The 22,844-nt window shown below is 43.7% G+C and overlaps 6 protein-coding genes across 6 annotated transcripts; 4 read left to right on the top strand and 2 right to left on the bottom strand.

Annotated features, from left to right (window-relative positions):
• Positions 1 to 204: 204 nt before the first annotated feature.
• LOC112343478 lies at positions 205 to 4,337 on the bottom strand. Its single transcript, XM_024666992.1, has 13 exons — positions 4,296 to 4,337; positions 3,740 to 4,243; positions 2,729 to 3,115; positions 2,633 to 2,675; positions 2,508 to 2,580; positions 2,103 to 2,457; positions 1,562 to 2,036; positions 1,155 to 1,501; positions 1,056 to 1,089; positions 744 to 1,001; positions 632 to 664; positions 518 to 551; positions 205 to 453 (listed from the first exon to the last, which is right to left on the bottom strand). The coding sequence occupies exons 3-10, from the start codon at positions 2,735 to 2,737 to the stop codon at positions 928 to 930; spliced, it is 1,410 nt and encodes a 469-aa protein (XP_024522760.1). The 5' UTR covers positions 2,738 to 3,115; positions 3,740 to 4,243; positions 4,296 to 4,337; the 3' UTR covers positions 205 to 453; positions 518 to 551; positions 632 to 664; positions 744 to 927.
• A 3-nt stretch (positions 4,338 to 4,340) lies between these two features.
• On the top strand, positions 4,341 to 6,167 carry LOC9640870. Its single transcript, XM_002993265.2, has 2 exons — positions 4,341 to 4,928; positions 5,035 to 6,167. Exons 1-2 carry the CDS (start codon positions 4,347 to 4,349, stop codon positions 5,062 to 5,064), a joined length of 612 nt encoding a protein of 203 aa, XP_002993311.2. The 5' UTR covers positions 4,341 to 4,346; the 3' UTR covers positions 5,065 to 6,167.
• LOC9640869 (17.4 kDa class I heat shock protein) lies at positions 5,635 to 6,099 on the top strand. The gene has a single exon (XM_002993264.2). The coding sequence runs from the start codon at positions 5,635 to 5,637 to the stop codon at positions 6,097 to 6,099; it is 465 nt and encodes a 154-aa protein (XP_002993310.2).
• An 89-nt stretch (positions 6,168 to 6,256) lies between the features above and the next one.
• Positions 6,257 to 7,073, bottom strand: LOC112343479 (60S ribosomal protein L18a-like protein). The gene is made up of 4 exons (XM_024666993.1): positions 6,833 to 7,073; positions 6,652 to 6,724; positions 6,439 to 6,553; positions 6,257 to 6,386 (listed from the first exon to the last, which is right to left on the bottom strand). The coding sequence occupies exons 1-4, from the start codon at positions 7,044 to 7,046 to the stop codon at positions 6,336 to 6,338; spliced, it is 453 nt and encodes a 150-aa protein (XP_024522761.1). The 5' UTR covers positions 7,047 to 7,073; the 3' UTR covers positions 6,257 to 6,335.
• Positions 7,074 to 7,160: 87 nt separating this feature from the next.
• LOC112343483 (pentatricopeptide repeat-containing protein At4g02750-like) lies at positions 7,161 to 9,095 on the top strand. Its single transcript, XM_024667016.1, has one exon. It carries the CDS (start codon positions 7,161 to 7,163, stop codon positions 9,093 to 9,095), a length of 1,935 nt encoding a protein of 644 aa, XP_024522784.1.
• A 24-nt stretch (positions 9,096 to 9,119) lies between these two features.
• Positions 9,120 to 10,841, top strand: LOC9640868 (pentatricopeptide repeat-containing protein At4g02750). The gene is made up of 2 exons (XM_002993263.2): positions 9,120 to 9,477; positions 9,562 to 10,841. Exons 1-2 carry the CDS (start codon positions 9,120 to 9,122, stop codon positions 10,839 to 10,841), a joined length of 1,638 nt encoding a protein of 545 aa, XP_002993309.2.
• Positions 10,842 to 22,844: the final 12,003 nt, after the last annotated feature.

The following is a 22,844-nucleotide window of genomic DNA, read 5'->3' as shown; positions in this document are numbered from 1 at the left end:
GCCAGCTGGCTTTTGCTAATGGTTTTTTCTATTCGAGCCATAATTCTCTCTCTCTCTCGCTCTCTCTCTCTCGTTAGCAATTTTCTTACAAATAAACTGGCATGGATGGATGATATCGCAACGAGTCCGGTCTTGGGAATCGAATTCAAGGCGTGTGTCGTTGTTTCGTTGTTGTCAGGAAGAACAGAGCTGCAAAACAAAGACTGGTGACAAAGATCTTTCATTCTCACATTTACCACTAGAAAGAACACTTGATAAAAGAAAAGGAGGCTCCAAGCGTCCCCACTTAAACAGCTACACCAAGCAAAGCACCAGCTTTAGCCTTGAAAACACTTAAAAAACAAGGCTCTCGAAATGGACTCCAGAAGGAAAGCGAGCCTGGATTCGAAGATAGCATCCATATCGGAATGGAAGCGTCCGATGCCCCTCAAAACTGGGACCCCAGCAGACGAGCTACACACGTCCCATTTAGTCAGTCACACAAGCCTGGCTTATCGATGAGATAGCGAGCACTTACTTTTCTTCGAGTAAGTAAAAGCTCCGTGGCGCATCTGGGTACAGTCAGTCGGAGTCTCGCAGATAATTATCAGACGAAAGGAAAAAGAATATAGTACAGATCTTGCCATCTTACCTGTGTACTAGCTACGCTTCTCGCCCCAAATGCCTGTAACACAGAAAGTATGAATATCTCAGGCTGTTATCTTCTACAGATAATGAAAGGGACAAGGAAACTTGATATTTACCTTTAAAGAAGTTCCAGTGTCGCCAAAAGCACCTTTTTTCTCAGCTCTTGAAATCGATCAAGTAGACGAAATATTTACTATATGCTTTTTTCTGTCAAATCTTTCAACTGGTGCTAGCTTGCTTTCGAAAGTTGAGAGATCATAGCAAGCTGAAACTGTAAAGTCTAAGGAAAAACTCACATTGTCAAGCACACTTGCCGGCGGACTTGCCGATTGACCGGATTCTTGCCGACTTCCTTGTTTCGGTACTTCCTGGCACTGGCACGTTGCAAAATGGTGAGAAGAGGAAGCTAACAAGAAGAAAAAACTTACCTGGTTCAACAGCTATGCTTTTCTTTGTCGGTGTCTGTAAACAAGGAAATCATAAGATCAATTCAAAAGTCTTGGTACTGGAATGCCACAGGTCATTACCTCGAAAAGTGTTCGACTCGTTGTCGCCTTTGGAGCATTTTCTTTTCCAACTTCGTTGTGATCGCTGGTTTTGGAGCTCTCGCTCACAACCTGGAACTCCTGGTTCCCGTTGCCAGCCTTCTTATCCTGTGCTTGATTTGGCGAGATTGCGCATCGAGCAGGTACTTTCGCTTGCTTCTTACAGCTCGAACGCAGACGGGGCTTGGAAGTACTCAGCACTTCCTGGTTGCCCGATCCTGTCATCATGCACGAGACTACCTCCTCCATCAGGGCATCCACGTCCATTTTCTCGACATCCAAATCACGTTGCTCAGGAGCTTCGTTCGAGGTTTCGCCGGCCTTCGACTCTGGACGGAACACACATAGAATTAGAAAGAACTATGGTAGAACTTTCCAGATCCAGGTACCTGGCTGCTTTCGTCGAGGTTGCTTCTTGTTGCTTTCTTCAATCCTCTGAATCGCGCGTATAGCGCATGCGCGGCGAGGAGTACGTCGAGGAGCAATAACTTCAGCCGAAGGCTTTGGTGGCGATTTCTGCGCGTCCAACTTACTGGTGGCACCAGTTTCATGGGCATCAGTAGTGTGAATGACGCCGTTGATGACCTCAGAGGTAGCATCGTCTTCTGGATTAAGCTTGTCAATGACAGAAACCCGTGAGCACTCCTCGTCACCGAGATTCTCCATAGCCTTGACTTCTTTAACAGCTTTGCCTTCGTCAGCTTCAGTATTGATTGCAGGATGCTGACTATCCGACAGCACGTCCGGGACATGTTCCTCGACTTTAAGAGAAGGTGAAACTTCCAGGTGGCTGTCTGCGGGAGTCGAGTTGAGATTGTATCGAGCAGTATAGGACGCAAGGCCTTTTTGGATGTCAGCTATCGGCTGCACACACATGAGAGAAAGGGATCATGCCGGGAGAAAAGAAATCTGACACAAATTAATAAATACCTTTGCTCCACAGTCGGTAGCAAGGCGGAAAAGCCCCACCGAGACGGCGTGCTTTCCTGCTTTCTCCGCAACACTCACCAGCGACAGCCAGTACTTTGCGGACTCGAGCTTGGATCTCGCAAGTCTAACGGAAGCGGGAGTTTTCACCGACGGTTTGCTCTCAGCCCCTCTCTCGGACGTCACAAACTGCTGGTTCGTAGACGGCGTCTTAAATGAGAACTTCTTCGCCAAGCATTGTTTCTGGCTGTCGTACTTCTTGGTGGATCTGGACAACAAAACCCCAGAGAACTTGGATGAAACTTGGCGTCCTCTGGTGGCTTTCAACGGGGTTTTATCAGTCTCCTCCTCTTTCGCACTGCATGACAACTTAGTCATCAGCTAAAAGAAGAAAAATGGTATTTTTACCTCCCATGCTTGCGGATCTTCGGATCCCCTCCCTTGAATCCACTGTATAGACGCTTAAACACATTCTTTGGCACTACCATGAAACACAAGTGATCATCAGAAACCCGTTCAAATAATACGCATACCAGGGTGCGCAGCTCTAGGATTCACTGCGAGAGGCGCCACATTCTAGAATCAAAGCATCGTGAGTGCGCAACTCTAGATCGCCGTGCGGCGCTTACCTCGTCCATTCGATCGATCGAGCAGCGCCTCCTTCCCGCAAAACCCTAGCTCTGCAAAAGCCCTCGCTGATGAGTGGTGGTTCAAACAAAAGAAAAGAGAGGGAAAATGTTGGGCGCTATGCGAATATTCCCTTCCCCGTGGATCGCAACCGTTGATACGGATCGAAAATCCCAACCGTTGATCGAAGGCTTATTCTATTGTTTTGCTAGAATAAATTTTACATTCCCAGCGTTTACGCACAGAGTGAGCATTTCCAGCTCGTTTGGCCCCAGTCAGTGGTTCTTTTTCCCTTTGCTTTGTTTCTCGCAAGCTCGCAAGCTCTTGAGCAAGCTAAGCAGCTCGTATGACTTAATCATCGTCGTCTTCGTCCTCAGACACATCCGTGACTGCAGGAAGAAAAAGAAACATCGGCCGTGTCAGTACAGGAAGAAAATCTTCGCAGATATCGTACAAAAAATCGACACCACAAAAACACCGGACGTGTCACAGGAAGAAAATCTTCGCAGCAATCTTACACAAAATCGACACGACAAATATTCCCTCCCGGAGTCACACAAAAGAAGTACGAGGCAATGGTTTCATACAAGCAATACACTCGCAAGAGAAAACCATTGCTGATATTCTCAAAAGAACAACCACGAGAGCCACACAAAAGAACACAGAACCAAACCAAGTATCAAACCAAAAATAACGATCAACACTTGAAGAACTGAAAAAAAAGAAAAGAAAAACAATTCAAAGAAAGATGTAGAACTACGCATAAGACACCACGAAAACTACGCATGGAAACCATAAAAAACCAAACACCACCAAGAACACGGCAAAAAAACCAAGAACCAAAGACTAGAACCGAAGAAAACGATCAAAACTTGAAGAAAAACTAGCAAGAGAAAACAATGTAGAGTAACGCAAAAACATGAAAACCACGAGAACAAGGCATAGAAACCATAGAAAACCGCGAACACATCAAGAACAAAGGAAGAACAAAGCAAATAGAAAGAAGAACTTACAATCTTCGTCCTCCGACAAGGCTGGCCAGCCGCAAGGCGAGATGCACGCCGTGATCTTCCCGTCGCTCAAGTTGAGCAGCTTCACAGTGACGGGCTTCACCTTCTCCTCCTCCGATGGTACCCAGTAAGAACTCCCAGGAACAAGTGGAAGCCAGTCGGGGGCCGCCTGTGTGATCTTCTTCTCGTCCACCAGCGGCAACTTGCGACTGCTAGTGCTAGCGCTGCTGGTGCTGCTAGCCTCCGCCTCCACGTCTATCCCACTATCCTCGGAAGAACTTGACCAAAAGTGATTGCCCCTCCTGCTGATAATCTGGAACGCCCCAGCTGCGCTGCTGTGAGTAAACCTGCGACCGATTCGAGCCCGCGGCAGGCAGCACACCCTGGACAGCATCGCCAGCGCCTGGAATCTACTCGCCATCCAGCAAGAACAGCGTCGCGCTTGATAAACCCTAATGCCGGATCTTTCCACCACCGATCGCCATGCGAAAATGCAACGCGCGCGATCTGGAGAGGAATCGTGAGCGAGATTTCGAGAAATTCTCGCCTAGAACAATACCTGGTCTCTCACGCCGACAACGCAGCCGCCATGGCAGCCCCGCAAAATGGAATGCCCGCGGCCGGAATCGAACCTGAGACACTTCCCGCCATGCCATCCAACGGCTCAGAGCTGTCGCATACGTGGCAGGCAATCAACGGCTCTCCTTTGGTTTCATGGGGAAGCTATGGCGATGGTGGTGGCGCGCGTCCTCGCGGTCGAAGTAGGGCTCCTGGCGAGGAATTGATCGCAGCCCAAGTCGGGAATCGGTGGGGATCAGCTGCCCAGGTGGAGAATTTGCGTCGAAGATTGGCGAAATCGATGATGCACTTCCGGAGCTTCGAAGAGTTCTGGCCCTTTTACATGAATCAGCACTCCAAGCCGACGACGCGGCGATTGCATTTCTTGGGCACGAGCTGCGCGACGATCCTGCTGGTGGGCGCGCTGCTGATTAAGTGGTGGCTCTTCTTCCTGGTGCCAGTGGTGGGCTATGGAATGGCGTGGTACAGCCATTTCTTCGTGGAGGGCAACACGCCGGCCACATTTGGGCACCCGCTCTGGTCGTTTATGTGCGATTGCAAGATGTTTGGATTGATGCTCACTGGAAACATGGACAAGGAGATCAAGCGCTTGGGGAAGAGGCCAATCTCACAGGTTTTCTAGCTCCTTCCTCGTTTTTCTTTTGATCGATGCGATGCGTAGCTAAATACAGTGCGAATTCTTTCATGTGGGGATTGTTTGATCCGGTGGTTTTTTCCAGGAGGGTGGTGGAGCAGCCCGCAAGGAATGAAATTTTCTTCCAACTTTCAGATGATTAGCCGTTTGATTTGATGATCCCGTTTGTATATAAAGCCGCCGATCCCATCGCTGTTTATAGCCCACTCTTATCTCTGGAGATTCTATCATCTATCCATTTCATCCGCTAAAATCTACTGCTAGTTACAAGATTTATATGTCCATTCTGGCGGCCATAGCCTAACCGCTTGCAACCACCGTAGAGAATTCCCTCCTCTCATTCTTCCCTAAAAAAGATTCTCAGCCAACTAGGGCTACTTTGGGGGCCCGATCGAGTCTGCGCTTTCTTGGGTCCTCAGTCACGGGCATTTGGAGACGTGGGTCGCGCCCCTCGCAATCGCCCACATCGCCATTCCTCTCCTCCATTCCTCCAAGCTTTCATTCCTTCCTTGGTTATGTTTATAAGCAGGCTCTTTGAAAGACAGAGGAAGCCAAGAGAAAGCTTTCCAGCGTTAAAAGGTACCTAGAAGAAAAAGGCTTCTCCCTCTCTCGATTCTCATACCAAAAGAAAGGAAGAAAGGATCACAGCGATAGCAAGGAAAGGAAAAAAAAATTCTCCGGAGCTATGACAGTAGCTAAGGTACATCCGCTAAACAGGAGGCAAACGATGGTCGTCGTCTATGATATCGAGGCCGCCGCTAGCGCCGTTCCATCCACCGTGACGAGCAGCAAGCCACTCAAGCGGATGCCACACCTGTTTGCCAAAGTTCTCCAGCTCCCCTTTCGATCTGACAAGGACGTCGAGGTCCACGAGACTCCAGAGTGTTACATGTTTGCGATCCAGCACTCGGGCCTGGCGGCGGAGGATGTCCGGGTCCAAGTTCTCGAGATCGTCCCTGGAGCTGTCAAAGTGGTGGTCGGGCTGCTATCTTCTTCTTCCGACGAGAATCAGGTCGACTGCTGGAGGTTTCGGCTCCCACCCACGACCTCGCCAGAGGCGACCCGGGTGGAGTACTCGGACGAAGTTCTCCTTGTCACGGTTCCAAAGATCGAAGCCGGGGGTCTGGACAGACTTGTGGCTCCTGCCTGAGATGGTCACCACCGTAGAGTTTTCTCTTGTAGCATATCTCATCTGGAATAAAGTCTGGTTTTCCCGTCAGTCGCTTCTTCTCACACTGTAGATCATGTCTATCGTTGGGGGACTTTCCGCGCCACTGTTAACGTTTGAAAATCTCGACGAGCTCGAGTTTCCGAAGAAAAGTATGTTTAGATTCGCAAATGACTTAGCTTATTTACATGCGTAGCGTGCGTGCGTGCCTCTTACGTCTACCACATATGGATCCCTTTGCTGCCACCGACGAGGAGAGCCATGAGTGCCTGTTTTGCGGAGGAGTAAATCAGTGAATGCGTGAACACCAGAAAGACTTACTGCAATGGCACACGCTGCAAGCCCGACGTGTTCTCTCGCGTCCGTCTTGATGCAAAAGAAAATGAAAGCCCCCACGAACCAGGGAAGCGAAAGCGTCAAAAAGCCAAGGATGAAACTACAAGCCAAAACAGTGTGAGCGATTCAAACATCATATCGAAAGAAGTTTCAAGCAAGGAAAGAGAAAAAAAAAAGGGGAGCGAGCCGAAGACTTACAGACACCATCCAATTCCAAGCCCGCAACACGGAAGCCTATCGTGATGCTGATAGTGATCGATTCTCTCGTATCCTGTTACACAAGCAAAGAACCGAAAAAAAAAGAGAGATTTCTTTAGAGATCCTTCCTCCAGGACGAAATATCTAGATCTAGAGCGCGATTGAATCGATCAAGAGGTACCTTGAGAAGAAACGTAGCCCGGGTGATATTGCTGCTGATGCTGTTGCTGCTGCTGCTGCTGCTGCTGCTGCTCGTACTGACTAGGGTGTACTGGCTGCGGGAAGCTGGGATTTCCCTGAAATGTGCCATAGTAAGCTGGAACTCCCAGCTGCGTGCCTCCTTGCAGATGGCGCTGCTCGCCGCCTTCCTCGTTCTTCGGCCCTGACGCGGTCATTCTCTCGCCCCCTTCCCTAGAACCCTAATTCACAAAAACAGGGGATTAGGTCTTTTCTTTGCATGGATTTGGGGCATCTTGAAATTTCTCGCATGGAGGGAAGGGATTTCTCGAATGGAGTTGAGAACTTCCACCGCCGACGAGAAGAATTCACCGGCGTTCTATGCAGCGCTCCTGCGATCGTGCGCGCGCTCCCAGGATCTCTCGACAGGACGCCGGATCCATCGAAGGATAATCGCCACCGAGCATCGCCAGAACAAATTTCTCCAGAATCTCGCCATGGAGATGTATGGCAAATGCGGCAGCCCGGACGAGGCGCGTCGCGTCTTCGATTCGATCCCCTCCAAGAACGTCTTCTCGTGGAACATCATGATGGCCGCGTACGCACACAGCCGTCGGATCGAGGACGCCCGCGACGTGTTCGACCGGATGCCGTTGAAAGACGTGGTGTCGTGGAACACCATCCTCGCAGCATATGCCGCGTATGGGCAGCTTGACGAAGCGAAGGTTTTGTTCGACAAGATGCCGCAGAGAACAGTGGTGAGCTGGAACACGATCACGGCGGCGCTTGTTCACTACGGGCGTTTGATCGAAGCGCGCGAGATGTTTGATAAGATCGTCGATCCAAACGCAGTTTCCTGGAACATCATGCTCGTGGCATATGCCCAGTCTGGGGATTTTGATCGCGCGGAAGAGATCTTTGCCAAGATCCCAGACAAGGATGTGGCGTCGTGGAACACAATGATCGCATCGTACGCCGATGCTGGAAACATCGAAAAGGCGAGAAAGATCTTCCAGACAATGCCGGTGCGCGATGTGGTGTCTTGGAACGCGATGATCACTGCGTTTTCTAGGACTGGGCATTTGCAGGAGGCAAAGGTGGCGTTTGACACGATGCCAAAGCGGAACTTGGTGTCCTGGAACGCAATGATCACGGCCTACTCCGAAGCGGGGGAGTGCGATCGAGCAGTGGCGATGCTGGGGCTGATGGATCTGGAAGGGATGGAGCCGAACGACGTGACGATCATCGCGCTGCTCACCGTCTGCGGCAGCACAGCCAAGGTCACTCAAGGCAGAATCGTCCACTCGAGCATCTCGAGCAAGAACAGACTCGTCTCTCACGTCGTTGTGGCGACCGCTTTGATCAACATGTATGGCAACTGCAGCAGCATGGAGGAGGCTTGGATCGTCTTCGCAGGGATGGATGAGAGGAACACCGTGACTTGGAACGCGCTCATCTCCGGCTACGTCCACAACTCCAACACTCGAGAGGCGTTCATGCTCTACGCGATCATGAACTTGGAAGGCGCGGCTCCAAACCTGATCACCTTCGTGGCCGCGCTGGATGCATGCGCTGGGAATCTGGCGCTCGCCCAGGGCAAGATCATCCACGGCCTCGCCGCCGCCGCTGGCTACGCGGACGACGTCGTGCTCGCCACCGCGCTCGTCAACTTGTACGCAAAGTGTGGCTGCCTGGGACGAGCAGCCGAGATCTTCCACGCCATGCCGGTGAAGAGCGAAGTCACCTGGAACTCGATCATCGCGATCCACGCGAGCTTCGGCCTCGGCTCCGCGGCGCTGCGGTTCTTCCAGATGATGCATCTCCAGGGCGAGGAGCCGAGCGGGGTGACGCTCATCAACACGCTCACGGCGTTTAGCCACACGGGGCTGGCGCGAGGAGGAGCTGCCGGGTACTTGGTCTCGATCTTGATCGACTACCGCGGGTTGCTGGAGCTGGATCACTTCGTTTGCGTCATCGATATCCTCGGCCGGGCCGGGTGGCTGCAAGAGGCGGAGGATCTGATCGGGCTCATGCCGTTTGAGCCGGATTCTCTGTGCTGGATGACGCTGCTGGGAGCTTGCAAGCTCCATGGCGATCGAGAGAGGGGCACGGTTGCCGCGGACAATGTGTTTAGGCTCGATCCAGGGAATCCAGCGCCTTACGTGCTCCTCTCTAGCATTTGTTCTTCCAAGAAGCTTGGAAGAACTTCTAACGGGGATGATCACTCTTCTACTCCAAGCGTCAAGGAAGTGGAAGTGTTGCTATGAATCTGGATGAGAAGTTCCTCGAGGATGGCGACGGCGATGCTCGAGAAGTTTTCTCTCAATCCAGCAGTGGCAGCAGCAGCGCCACGATCACCGCCATCGCCCATCGACGACGATCTCCGCCAGCAAGACGAATTCGCGAGGGTGCTACGTTCTTGCTCGAAAACCCGGGATTTGGTCCGTGGCAGGGAAACGCACTCGCAGATCCTCGCCAGCTCCCAGCGCCACAGCCGATACCTCCGCAATCTCCTCATCGAGATGTATGGCCACTGCGGCGCCATCGTCGACGCTCGCAAGATCTTCGATGGCATTGCCTATCCGAACGTTTTCTCCTGGAACATCATGATGGCCGCCTACATCCACAACGATCGCGTCCGCGACGCGGGCAATCTCTTCATGCTCGCCCCGCAAAGAGATGTGGTCTCTTGGACAACGATGATCGCAGCATTTGCCCAGAACGGGCATCTAGAACTTGCGCTGGAGCTCTTCTCCAAGATGCCAGGCCGCAACCTCGTCTCCTGGAACGCGATGATCGCCGCCTACGTCCTAAACGCCCGCGACCGCGAGGCCGCGGAGCTCTTCCACCGCATGGATCAAGAGGGCGTCGCGATCAATCACTACACCATCGCGAGCATCCTCGATGCCTATGGAAACTTGGGCGATCTCGCGAGAGGGGAGCTCACGCACAGCAGGGCTGTCGCTCGCGGCGACGATGGCGACGTGATCGTCCAGACCGCGCTGATCATCATGTATGGCAAGCTCGGGAGGGCGAGTGACGCGGAGGCGGTGTACCGCGCGGCGCCGCCGGGTGACGTAGTGGCGCTGAGCGCTATGATCGGAGCTTATACCCAGAGCGGGGATATCACCAGCGCGAGGAGAGTGTTTGATCGATCCGCCAGCCGCGACGTTGTGGTCTGGACTGGGATGGTCACTGCGCTCGCGCAGAGTGGTGATCTTGAGGAGGCGCGGCGGCTCTTCTCTGAGATGCCGATCCGGAACGCTGTGAGCTGGTCCGCGATGATCGCAGCAAATGCCCAGCACGGGTATGGCAGGGAGGCGATGCGGCTGTTCAAGCTCATGGATCTCGAGGGGGAGTTTCCACACCAGCAGACGATCGGCAGCCTCATCGATGCTTGCTCCGCGGATCCGTCCATGGCCGAGGCCAGGATCATCCACTCGGTGATCCACGACAATGGATTCAAGCTCGACGTGATCCTGTCCAGCGCGCTCATCAACATGTATGGGAAGTACGGGAGCCTGGATCTCGCGCGGGAGGTGTTTGAGACGATGGAGCAGCGGAACATCATCTCCTGGAACACGATGGTGGCGGTCTACGCCGAGAGCGGGCATGGCGACGAGGCGCTCTACATCTTCTCGCGCTTGCATCTCGATGGAATGGTGCCCGACGACGCCACCATCTCGAGCGCTCTGGCGGCGTGCTGCCACTCGGGGTTGCTCGAGGACGCGCGGTGCTTCTTCCACTTGAGCCACGAGTATGGCTTGCATCTCACGCTGGAGAACTACGCTTGTGTCATCTTTCTCCTCGGGAAGGCTGGGAGGTTGGCGGATGCCGAGGAGCTCATACGCACCATGCCGTTTGAGCCGCGAGAGGCGACCTGGATGACGCTGCTCAGCGCTTGCAAGACGCAGAGGGATGTGGATCTGGGAACTAGAGTCGGGCAAGCAATCCTTGATCGTGATCCAGACAATGCCGGACCTTATGTGCTATTGTCAAATGTTTACACTTGATAGGAGCGAGTGCCAAGATCCAAGATGGCGGTGTAGAACAAGATCCAAGATCCACTACTATCACCATTAATATGCTTTGCATGGAGTGAAGAACTCACTACCCACGCAATGGTGGCAGCGAAACAATCCTGCCGGATCGACCATGCTCTTGATCCCCAGCAACCGCTGATAGTTCACTCCACACAGCGACTGCTGCCAGTTTGGGTCCGCCTCGGTGATGTAACCTCCCGACGATGGTGCCAAATTGATGAGCAACTTAGCCGCGTTGGTCAGGCTCTGAGCAGCAGCACTCTTTACGGGTTGGCTGGAACCGTCGCTCCCGATCACCACCTGGACTACGTGCCACAGTGCCTCGGCGAGCTCGTCGAAATCGGCTGGAGAACGTCGGCAAGGAATTCGAGGCTCGGTGATCACGACTCGGGGATATCCATGAGTGTAGAGGCGGCTTTTTCTGGAGGGCCTAAACGACGCTCCTGGGGATGAGGCGCGAGGCTGCGACGAGAGGGTGCCGATGGAGGTGTTGGCAGTGCTGAGGCTGTAGCAATTCGGCCGGCCTTGGCACTGGAACTGGAGATGGTACGAAGGAAGCTTGCAGTGATCTTGAGCCCGGCTGCTACTGGGCGTAAGTCACAAGCGGGGACAAGCTATGGTTGGCAAACACGACCGATTTGTTTGGAACAAGATAGAAGACCGGCAGTGTTCTAGAGAGAAGGTGTCCCCAGTCAGCGTCGAGATGACTGGAACTGAGCCGCGAGTACTTCAGGAGTAATTCTCGATAGCTTGGGCACTGAAGCTGTACTGTTCGAAGATCGAATTCAAGACAGCTGGGAAGAGCCGATGCGTTGCCTAGACAACAACTCGGTAAGTTCCTCCGAGAGCCTAGAAGAGATCGCGGCTTGTGCAAGGATTTGCGACGAGAAGCTCTCCATCCGTCAAGCTACAGGAGCGAAAGCATTGCCGAAGCTTATATCCTTCATCTGTTGCGTCCGAGGCGCGGGGCCGTTATCACGAGTCTGGAGATTTGTAATTCAAAAGATTCCAGTAGCAATTGTAAACAATACTAAATATTTTTTTTAAAAAAAATAGTTAATCAAAACAATGGTTGAAAGAATAATTGGTATCTATCCACAAACCATTCAACAACAATCAAGCTTCAAAACTTACAAAATTGGAAATTCAGGTGAAATTGCTTCTCAACCCCTTTTGCTAAATTAAACCTTTACCTCATCATCTCAAAATCAATCTTGGATCTATAAAGTTTTATATCCAATCTTGCAAAATTTAAAGTGACAACTTTAGCATGCAATATCAAAACCAAGACATAAATTGAATACTCAGTTAAACTTATTTACAGTTAAAAGAGTAGAATTGAATTAAGATTAGATAATTTCATAAACTATAAACATGTTTATAATTTATAAAAACAAAATTAATCCAAATAAATATCAACTGTTAGATGGTAGAATAAACCAAAATATCCAACCATATTCTACAAGAACAAAAAAAAAATTGTTGTGCAGCAATGTTTGGTTTGATTAATAGTAGTGTTATTCCTATTTATTAATCTAATTGTTCAAATGAAAGTTTATAATTATAAACATGTTTATAATTTATAAACACAAGATTAATTTTATTTGTTTAGGAAAGCTTATAAATTATAATAATGTTTATAAATTGTAAATATAAATTTAATCTAAATGAATAACAACAGTTAAATTGTAGAATATCATAGAATATCCAAGCATATTTAGGTATATCCACTACCACCTTGGTTAAACAAACCAAAGTGGACGAAACAAATTTGGCTCTAAGAAATATAAAAACATTTAAAGAAAAAAAACAACTAGAGTAGTGCACTGAGAACATGGAGTATTAAAAACACTTTAAAATTGAAAAAAGAAATAAAAATTTAAGATTTTCTTATAGCATTCCATATAATAATTCAACAAGAGAACTACAAGATAACTTCAATCACTTCCCCAATATAGAGAGCTCCTCCACAAACGGGACTATGATATTTTCACTTCAAGAGGCTTTCTCCAGAGAAACAACTTGGTCTATACTTAGCAACATAGTGTATTTAACATTTACACCTCTACAAAAGATATTATTGAACATAAACAAACACAAAATTATGTTTATAATAAATCTATCATGCTTAACATGAACTTTAAGTGGGGATAAAATTATATGAGTGAAAGATCATGAGTTCAATGTAAAGGGTTTGATTGATAAAGAAGACATGGTAGTACAGGAACTAAAATTTTAATTTCTTGCGTAACAAAATTTATAACTAATAACTCAATATATCTATACTTTAATAAATTAAGCTATAGTAAGTCTGTGCAATGCAAAGAGACTTGTAGCTTAGAGGAAGTGATAGTTTATGTTTCTTCAAGATATTTGGGCAAAGCACTACAAAATCCCAATTACAACTTCACAAGCTGATAAAACTTTAACTATTCATCTTTATAGTCTGTGAGAGCGATTTTGTGATCTGGGCACTCAATTTTGCACTATAAGATGTGCCATTTGAAAGTTATGAAGAATTTCTGTGTTGGAGATGGTTGAGAGCATAAGGAAGAGCTAATTGGATCATTTGAATATCTCATACGAAATCAAGAATAAGGAGCACTTTTGCATATGAAAACTTTGAAAATGGAGGTGCCTTTTGAAAAGTAGAATTGAAGACTTAAATATATACTATCTTTGCTAATCACTAGGGTTGAAGGTTGCGCTTGAACCCTGGAGAAATTCAGTATTTAACAGGAATACAATTTTCAAGAAAATAGCATAAATGTGGGGATAGTAGAGTTAAGAACACTAATTTATGAGCATATAATGTCAAGACTGATAGGCAGAGAGCTTATGCCTTGAGCCTGAGCATTGCTCCACTCCAACAAACATGGCTCAACTAAAAGAGACTACTCAGTGCAAAGAAGAATGAAACACAACACACTTTAGAGTGCGAAGACTAAACCTATGAATTATCCCAAGGATTGTCCGAAGTACTTAAAACATGAAGTAGCTCTTACCATGGAAAAGATAAAGCCAACTGCCTCACTCTGGACATTTCAGGCTGCAGCTCCAAATAGTCAGTGCCATCTTCCTTCTTATACCCTTGAAACTTGAAGTTTCGAAACTGACACTCTGGGACGATGAAGATAAGACGGTAGTAAGGTGGCGGCGTACTACCTTGGAGTGAATACCAACGATCGTATTCCTGCACCACCTCCAGGACCGGAGCCCAGAAAATCTTGTGATCCAAAGAGCATGTACACTGGATCATGATATCTGGGACGACGAACGAATCCAGCGACTTGAAAATGGCTGCATACGAGTTGACGAAACAGCCTCTGTCAAGGCTTGCCAATCCTACGGATTCCTCCTTGCCGATTACAGCAGAGCCACGCATTTTCTCGTCCTTCGATGGTTTTCCCTCAGCCACTTTAGTGACTTCCCAGCAACGAAGCCTTTTGGTGCTCGATGGCTTTAACTCAAAAACGGGGAGAGGCTTGTCCGGTGTTGCCAAATCCTTGATTGTGTAATCACCCCCGCCATCCTGCAGCTTCCTGTGGACGTTTTTCTCGAAAAACTTCCCGGACAATGCGCGGGCCTCAGGAACTCTCTGGCAGAAGTCGAAAAACTCCCTGACTTTCCCATGTCCCTGCCTCTGGAACTTATCAACTACCAAATCCTCCACAAAGAAGGAAGCGAACTTCAACGTAAACCGCAGCACACAGTCCGAAGCAACTGCATTCACGTCGAGCTCCCTTTGCAGCCGATAATGGAGAAGGTAATTGGATATGGCATCTGCACCAGATGCTACATCCCTTATCACTGCCTCCCAGCTTGGGGCCCAAGACACCGCTGTTGTCATGGTGTCTTTCAGGCTCTGGCTAGTCTTCCTTTTATCCAACACTTCTCTAGGCAGGCCCCCGCAGTAGTAGAAACGCTCTGCAAGCTCTTCATCCGTGAATCCCAGGTTCAGAGCATCCCTGCACTGCATCAACTCTTCGAGCGTCCATGCTTCCAGGTGAAAAGGCACGCCCACATCCTTTGCAAACTCGTGGTAGCCACTGCGACCTGGAGAGACGCACTGGAGCACAAAACCATCGTGGTCGAGGCCCTCGCAGCCGCCATCCACCACCAGCCAGATTGTTTCGATATCCTCCAACCAAGGGCTGGGGACAACGTAGTCGCTGGAAGCGTGCACAAAGGGATCCTCGAGCGAGAAGTCAAAGTAGACGAAAACACCGCCCTGGCTCCTCCAGATCACCCGCTTGCCATCCTTGGCTTGCTTGAAGAACCAATAGTGCCCAAAGTAGCTCTTCCCAATCCCGGGTGTTCCTACCAAGTGAAACTGCGATTTCCGAACTTTGAACTCTTCATCCACATCCATGGCATCTCCCTTGGTGTTCCGAACCAGGAAATCCTCGAGAAGGATGTAGTTCGGATGGAGCCACAGTGGAAGCAGCTTCTTGCCCAGGAAACCATTGGGAAGCCTCAGAACATTCCCCGCCAGCTCTGCCTCACGAACCTGCTTGCCATACCGCCGGAAGCCCTTCGTATTCATCGACACCTCCATGTCAAAACCCTCGCGCGAAATCTAGCGGTTGTCATTTACTTAGTGTTTAATGTAAATCAACTTATGCATGGAAAGAGTTTCATTAGTCTCATCTTGTGTTGGGATCCTGGAGATAACTATCGGCCACTAGATCATCCATATATCTTGCCGGGATGTGTTTGCAAATTGTTCAAGCACAGGAAATTGGAGAAGCCCATTATAGTATTTGGAAGTTAGCCAATATAATTTATAGTAAATTTTGAAGAATCTTGCATTTCCATTTTTCATTAGTGTTTGTACATTTTAACACTTTAATGTTAACCCACAATCACCAATAAGAATAGCATTTGTAATATCAAATAGAGTTATCAGAAAGTGCTAAATTAAAGTAGTTGGGTTAGAGCTCTTTCAACATAGAGAGTGTGGGAGACATGGAGGTGATCTATTAAACTAATATATGAGAACAAAGAATCATTAGAATTATTCCCAGCTAAGAAATATAACATGCAATTCAGCTTATTAGATAAAGAGTCCTAAATAACTGATCTTCCATTGTATTTATAACTCTCTATAGATTACTACTTGCAAATTTTCCAATAACAAAACATTATTATTGCATTAAATACTTACTTTTTAAAAATAAACCAGAGATAGTACTTAAAACATCTTAAAAACTAAAAGTGTAAGGTTTATATATATATCCTATTATATATATCCTATATATATATATATATATATATATATATATATATATATATATATATATATATATATATATATATATATATATTACCTTGGCTAGGTAATTATAATACTATAGCATATAAACCGTCTATTTGGGATTAAATTTGGTCTATCCATTCTTGTATATAAGCAAGGGTTTAAACCCTAATTACTATATTTATTCTTATATCCTAAGCACTCACATTGTGAAGATGAGGGGTACCACAATTTGTCCATGAATAGCAAAGCTTTTTGGTAATGCTTTGTTTTAATGTTTGGGATTGTGCTTTTTGTTTTTATTTCTCCATTATCTTTGAGATCTAAATTTGTATTATCTTTTTGCAAGATTTAGAATTTTAACTATTGTTGTGCTTAGATTTATTCTTCTTCTGATCTTCATTGCATTCTTCTACTATGCCACGCCATCATCAATCAAAGAGTATGTCACTTGAAGTTACTAATGTTATTCTATTGGATCGAACTTTTAGTGTTATGGGGTGTGATCATATTAATGTTGCATCCATCTTTAGTCTATTGTTATTTCCAACTTTCATAGGATGTAAATATATGGCTTGTTTTGTTCTTGGTGTTCTACCATCTCCTTTTGATGTGGAGTGTGATTGTAATATCAATTGGCGAGTTATGAATTATGTAGTTTGGTTCTTGGAAAATGTTTGAGGATTGAGTTTATGGGAAGATAATATTTATGAACTCAAATGGATTTTGGATTGTGATAAAGAACTTGATTATTATGAAAATAACTTAGGAGATGAGTTGGACATTTCACAGAGTAGCTTCAATTTGCCATTTGATCCTTTCTCTTTACCTTTTGCTCTTTTCTAACCTTTTTTTATTTCTCGACTTAAGCCACCTTCTCATATTTCTAGTGTTTCTTCCTTATCTCTAATGTTTTTTCCTCTTGGCATATCAATCATTTATGACTCTATAATTCTCATTTTTATGTAAAGAACTAACTCCCCAAGGTGTTATAAGCTAAAGGATCCCTGAAACCACAATTGGAATAATAAAGAGTTCATTGGATGAGATTGAGTTCGAGATTGAGTCAAAAACTGACTCCGAAACCGAGTTCAAAACTGAGTCTAAGATCGAGTCCAAGACCAAGTTTAAGACGGAGTTTAAAACTGAGTCCAAGATCCGAGATCAGGTCCAAGACCAGGTTTGAGACCGAGTCTGAAGTTAGGTCCAAGATTGAGTTTGAGACTGAGTCTGAGGCCAAGTTTGAAGGGGGGGGGGGGGGGGGACTGCAAAAGTATAGTAGGGATAGTGAGGTCTAAAAATTAGTTTTGAAAGAACTCTTTAGTGGTGCTTTTAAATTGATTTGAGGTTAAGACTGAGGGTCTTGGGTGAGTGAGCATGGATTGCCAAAGAGGCCACCCAAGAAAGTGCTCAAGAGTAGCTCTCACTCTTGGAAGGGAAGCCGACTATGGTGCTCCCAGCTCATATGGAATGGTGGCTCACATGAGTATCATGCAGCTCATTGGTCCTCACTCCTTCCTAGGGGCTTGGGCTTTTCCTTCAGGATGGAAGTGGGGGGAGTAGGGGTACATATACTGGCCTGTTAGGCCACAATATTTTCCCCTAGGGTCTTGAAGTAAAAAATTGTCGCGCATGTGACTTCGGGTATCGAAAGTTACCTGTCGGCTAGTCCTTACGGACACTCTTACCTTACTGCCACGATGGCAGGAGGTCGGTATTGCTGGGCCCGTTATCAGTCTCCACCTAAGCTAGTTGAGAAACTGGTCTTCGCGTGTGCACTTGACCAAATGAGCATAAGGAAGGAATTCCTAAGTGTCTATTTAGTCAAGCATACTTGACCTGGTTAGAGAAACTCATTCGTTGACTTGCACTTGCTAGTGTTGGGAACCCCCGCAATATTGAGATTGGTCCCTCAATATTGCTAGATGATAGCTTACCGTGTCTGCCAAACACCCTCGCTATCATACCCTTTGTGTTAGTCTCATTTTGGTTCCAAATGCTATTTATGGAAAGTGTCTAGATCTGCTCATTTGGCATATCTACGGAATGTAGAGATCGGCCTGAACACAATGGTGTTCATCCCGTGTCCAAATTCGCAATCTAGCGCCATTCCATATTTAGTAAGTTTCGAACTTGTCCCAGAGACTAACTCCTAATACTAAGGGAGGCTTGGGGTGAAAGCCCAAAGCGTGTGTTCCTCAAGGGGGGGGGGGCTATGGGGGGTTCCAAATGTATAGTAGGGATAGTGGGTAGGTCGGGCATGGCCGACCAACCTGAGGCATAGTCTAGCTCCCGCTTGCGTGCCTGTCCTTGTTCTGCGTTCGGCTTGGGTCTAAGCCCAAGTTCCATTCCATGCTAGTTGGTGGAGTACCCATGTCCTCACGTTAGGCCACCGGTATGCCGAAATAGCGCCAGACTCTGTTTGGCTCCGTTTTGTGTGCTGGTCCTGGCATTGGGATGCTGGTTGCTCCAGGACTGTTCCAAGTCGCTCTGGGCTCCTGTCCCTTCGCTCCTTGGGCTTTATGCTCGGGAGTTGTTCCGTGGTTCGGTTCCGTCACTCCTTGGCTTCGTGCTTGGGAGTTTGGCACCGTTCCTTCGTTCAGTGGCCCAAGGCCCTGAACTTCGGGTTCCTATGGACACGTGGCATGGACACGTGGCATCTGTCACGTGGCACAAAGAGGGTTTAGGTTCCGTTTCGTGGTGTTATCCTATGGTAAATCACCATAGGATAAAGGGTTAAAACCATGTTCGCTACAAAAATGCACTCAAGGCTTGGGATTTAAAGAGTTCCATAATCAAGTCTTGTGGTACCAAGGGATGTTAGAAATCTAGAACTTTGGTATGCTTGGTTGCTTATGCTTGTACAGAGTGTAGCCAAACCTTAAATCCAGTCTAACTCGAGGAAGGGGATTGTAAGAGAAATTGGAAATTTGTGGATGGTTGGCTAACACCTTGTTACTCATGCAGTGAGTAGTTAAAACCAAGTAGGACCAAATAGAAGTTGGTAATATAGGCAAGAGAACTTAACTAAGGCCAAGGTAATGGTGGTTAGATAGACAAGGTAAACTAACAAATTGGAAAGGAAAAAATTTATACATGAAGTTGAGAATCTTGTTTTTGTTTTGTTGACAGAATCTTTGATCAATTTTAGTGTTAAGTATTCCCATATTCCAAGGCTTAAGTCATTTTAGTCAGAATTTCAAAGTTGTATCCTCACTTGTTAATGCTACTAAGAGTTTTTGTTTTACCATTCCTACTAAGGAGTTTATATATTCCCTTGAGAATGTAAATGTTATTATTAATTTTCTCGTTTCAAGTGTTGAGTTGTGTATTGAGGCAGTGTGAATCTTTTGCTTATACTGTGGTGGCTAAAATATTTTATGATAGGAAGTCCTATATTTTCCAAACTTTGAGCATATGTCTTTATTGTTATTTCCCCATTTTTGCATTGTCAATTATTGCAAATTCCTCTTTTAATGCTTCTTTATTCACTTTTTCTTCTTCTACAATTGTTTTTTCTCAATTTTTCTTATTTTCTCCTTCACTTTAAACTTTTTTATCTTCAGAGGAGGGGGTAGAAGTGACAGACGGGAGTCTAGCCCTACCGATGGAATGAGGGAGTGAATACAATAGTGGAGCGAGGACAAACGATATGGATTGTGGAGTGTAAATGAGCATAGCTAGTTTGAACAGAACATTTAATCTCAATTTAGTGCAACTAAACATCTATCATAATGGAGTGAACATGAATATAGATGATGGAGTGAGGACAACCACAACAAGTCTAAATAGAGTTGATGCTTCAAAACTATTTTTCCTTCGAGAGAGGCATAAAGAGGATGTGGAGGATATATGAAGTGAGTTTGATTTCTCAGATGCAATGCTAAACAAAGACGAAGAAGCAAGTTCTATTTATAGTTGTGAGTGTAAGTTAACAATGATCTCAAAGGATTATTAGCAGGTAGACTTAAATGTAGAATGTATCATTTATTGCAATGGCATTTTATGGATTACAATGGTTTTTTAAGTCCCTTGCTTTGGTTCAAAATTATGTCTTTGAAGTTGGTTTAAAATATTTAGCAATTGCACACAAAGTTGTAATTAGTTTATTGGGATTCTGTAGTTGACTAATGCTTATGCCATGGCTTTAAATTTTATTTTAGTCATAGTTATCAACAACTTTGTACATGGTTTTGTAGGAGTTTGAAATTCTTATAGTAGATTATAATTATTCACTTGACTTATTGTCATCACCTTCTTCATCTTCCGAAGGGGAGGATGGTGTAAAGTTTATAAATATATATATGCATATACATGCATTACCTCAGTTAAGTAATATGTTAATTATAGTATTATAGTATATTGAACGTTTATTAGGGACTCAATATAGTCCATTCAATTTTGTATGTAAGCAGGGGCCTAAACCCAAATTCATATAGCTATTCCTATATCCTGAGCACTCATAAAAACTTACAATAGCATATAAATATATAAATATAAAAATATAAATATATAAATATATAAATATAAAATTAAATAAACTAACTATCTAAAACTTAAAAATTAGAATTTATAAAAAAACACTTATATGTCCTCCATGGCTATACTTACTATCCTTATTAAATACGAAGGTAAAAAATTTCACTTAAACATCATAAGTATTTTGCTTACTAAAATTTTAAAAGTAATAGATTAAAAATATAAAAAATAAAAAATAAAATAGATAAGTAAATATATAAAAATTTATAAAAGTCTAAATGAATCTTTATATTAAACTACAAAATGTATCCAAAAACTAATATTACATTTTTATAATCATAAAATAAAAAGATAAAAAATATTTTTATAATGGCAATTTTCTTTAAAGAATTAGCAATTTCTCAAGAAATTTTATTATTAAAAAATATACATAAAACTCACTATCTATACAAAAAAACATTATTTTTGATTTCATTAAATTGAACTGACCCTAATGAAACTAACACTTCTACAAATAGTTTTAGGAAATAATAAAATATTTTAAATTAAAAACAAAATTATTCTAAATTAGTTTTAAAATTTAAAAGCTTACAAATTGTTATATATAGTATTTATACTCCTTGTATAGTCCTTTTTGTATTATATTTTACCTAAATAATATATTAAAAATAAAAATTCTTATCAATAATAAGTAAAATAAAAACTTTATTATTTCTTTATTAGAATCATCTATAATTTAAATGTAGTGAATTTCTTATTGTAAAATTTGATTTTTAAAATAATATTTATTTTATTGTTGAAAGGTTTATTCAAATAAAAAATGTCAAATCTAATATAAGTTTTAGTTTCTATAATAATTACATTATACATTTTCAGATATATAATTGAATAAATGAATAAATGAAAATTCAGGGTTTACTTTCTCAAATTTCCTTTATCACTCAATTAAATTTTATATATTTATATATATAAAAAGTATGAAATTTGAAATAAATTTCTTAATTTTTCAAAAACTTCTTTATCTTTCTTATTCATGGGTTGGATTTACAGGCACTATCATGGGCTTCGTCTTTACTCTGATTAGATGTGACATGTGCAAGGTTGTCACCTTTCTAAAAAAAAGTTTTATTATTAAAATCCTGGTAAATTAAATTTTTATTTTTTTAAAGTTGAATAAGTAAAATATATAATAACTCAAAATTTAATTATGGTTTTAATAGTTTATAAATTAGAAATTCAATTCAAATTTAAAAGTGTTGAACACAATTTTATTTATTTTATTTCATTTTCATTCTCCTTCTATCAGTTCTATTATTGCTGAAAATTGGAAAGGTTTTATTTATATATATTTAAAATATAGACTTAAATAAGTAAATTCACTTATATCTGTTTTAATAAAAACAAAAATCCCTGTAATTTTTCTGATATCAATTTTTTTGAATTTTTTTTTGAGACACTTTAAATACAAAATTGAAGTATTCAATATTTAAGATAAAAATATTATACATAATATTATATAAGCTTTTATAATTATCTTTTTGGATTGACCACTTAATATGCTAGATGGTTTGAATATGTAATTATAGTTACTTTAAATTATAGTTCAAAAGAATTTTTTTCAAAATGACATTATTTATCTTGAATGATAGTTACTAAGATTTTCAAACAATATACAATTTATTTTTTTTGTGAAGTAGAGTAAAGTTTTAAGTTTAATAAAAATGTGATAATTCACTATCTTGCTAAATGTGATCTATATATTCTAGTTATTCTCAATTATCTCATTTAATAAAACTAATGATATAATTAGTCTTAAAGATAGTCTATGTCTTATATGCCGACCTAATTAACTCTTTTATTTCAATTGCTAGCTACTTAACTCTTTATGACTAAAGAAATTATTGTGTAGTTTTGATTTATTTTATAATCTTGTCAAAATGTCTATTATAATTATGGTATATATTTTTTGTCAAATAAATAAGGTTCATTTATGTACTTTACATTCACTAAGTCATTTAGCATAAGGTCTTTATAATGTTTAATAAAAAAGTGATGAATTTGTGCTATTTATAATTTATTTTTAGAGAAAAGTTGTTTAAATATTGATTGTAATTGATGAATTTTTGCTATCTATAATTTATATTGAGAGAAAAGTTATTTTATACTGACCCTCTCTTTATTCATCATACTTATGACTTCATTTATTTGTTACTATAATACTATGTGTTTAGAAATTT

The sequence above is a fragment of the Selaginella moellendorffii genome, unplaced genomic scaffold (assembly GCF_000143415.4).
Source record: "Selaginella moellendorffii unplaced genomic scaffold, v1.0 SELMOscaffold_152, whole genome shotgun sequence".
Lineage (NCBI taxonomy): Eukaryota > Viridiplantae > Streptophyta > Lycopodiopsida > Selaginellales > Selaginellaceae > Selaginella > Selaginella moellendorffii.
This window is presented reverse-complemented; position numbering and strand designations above follow the sequence as displayed.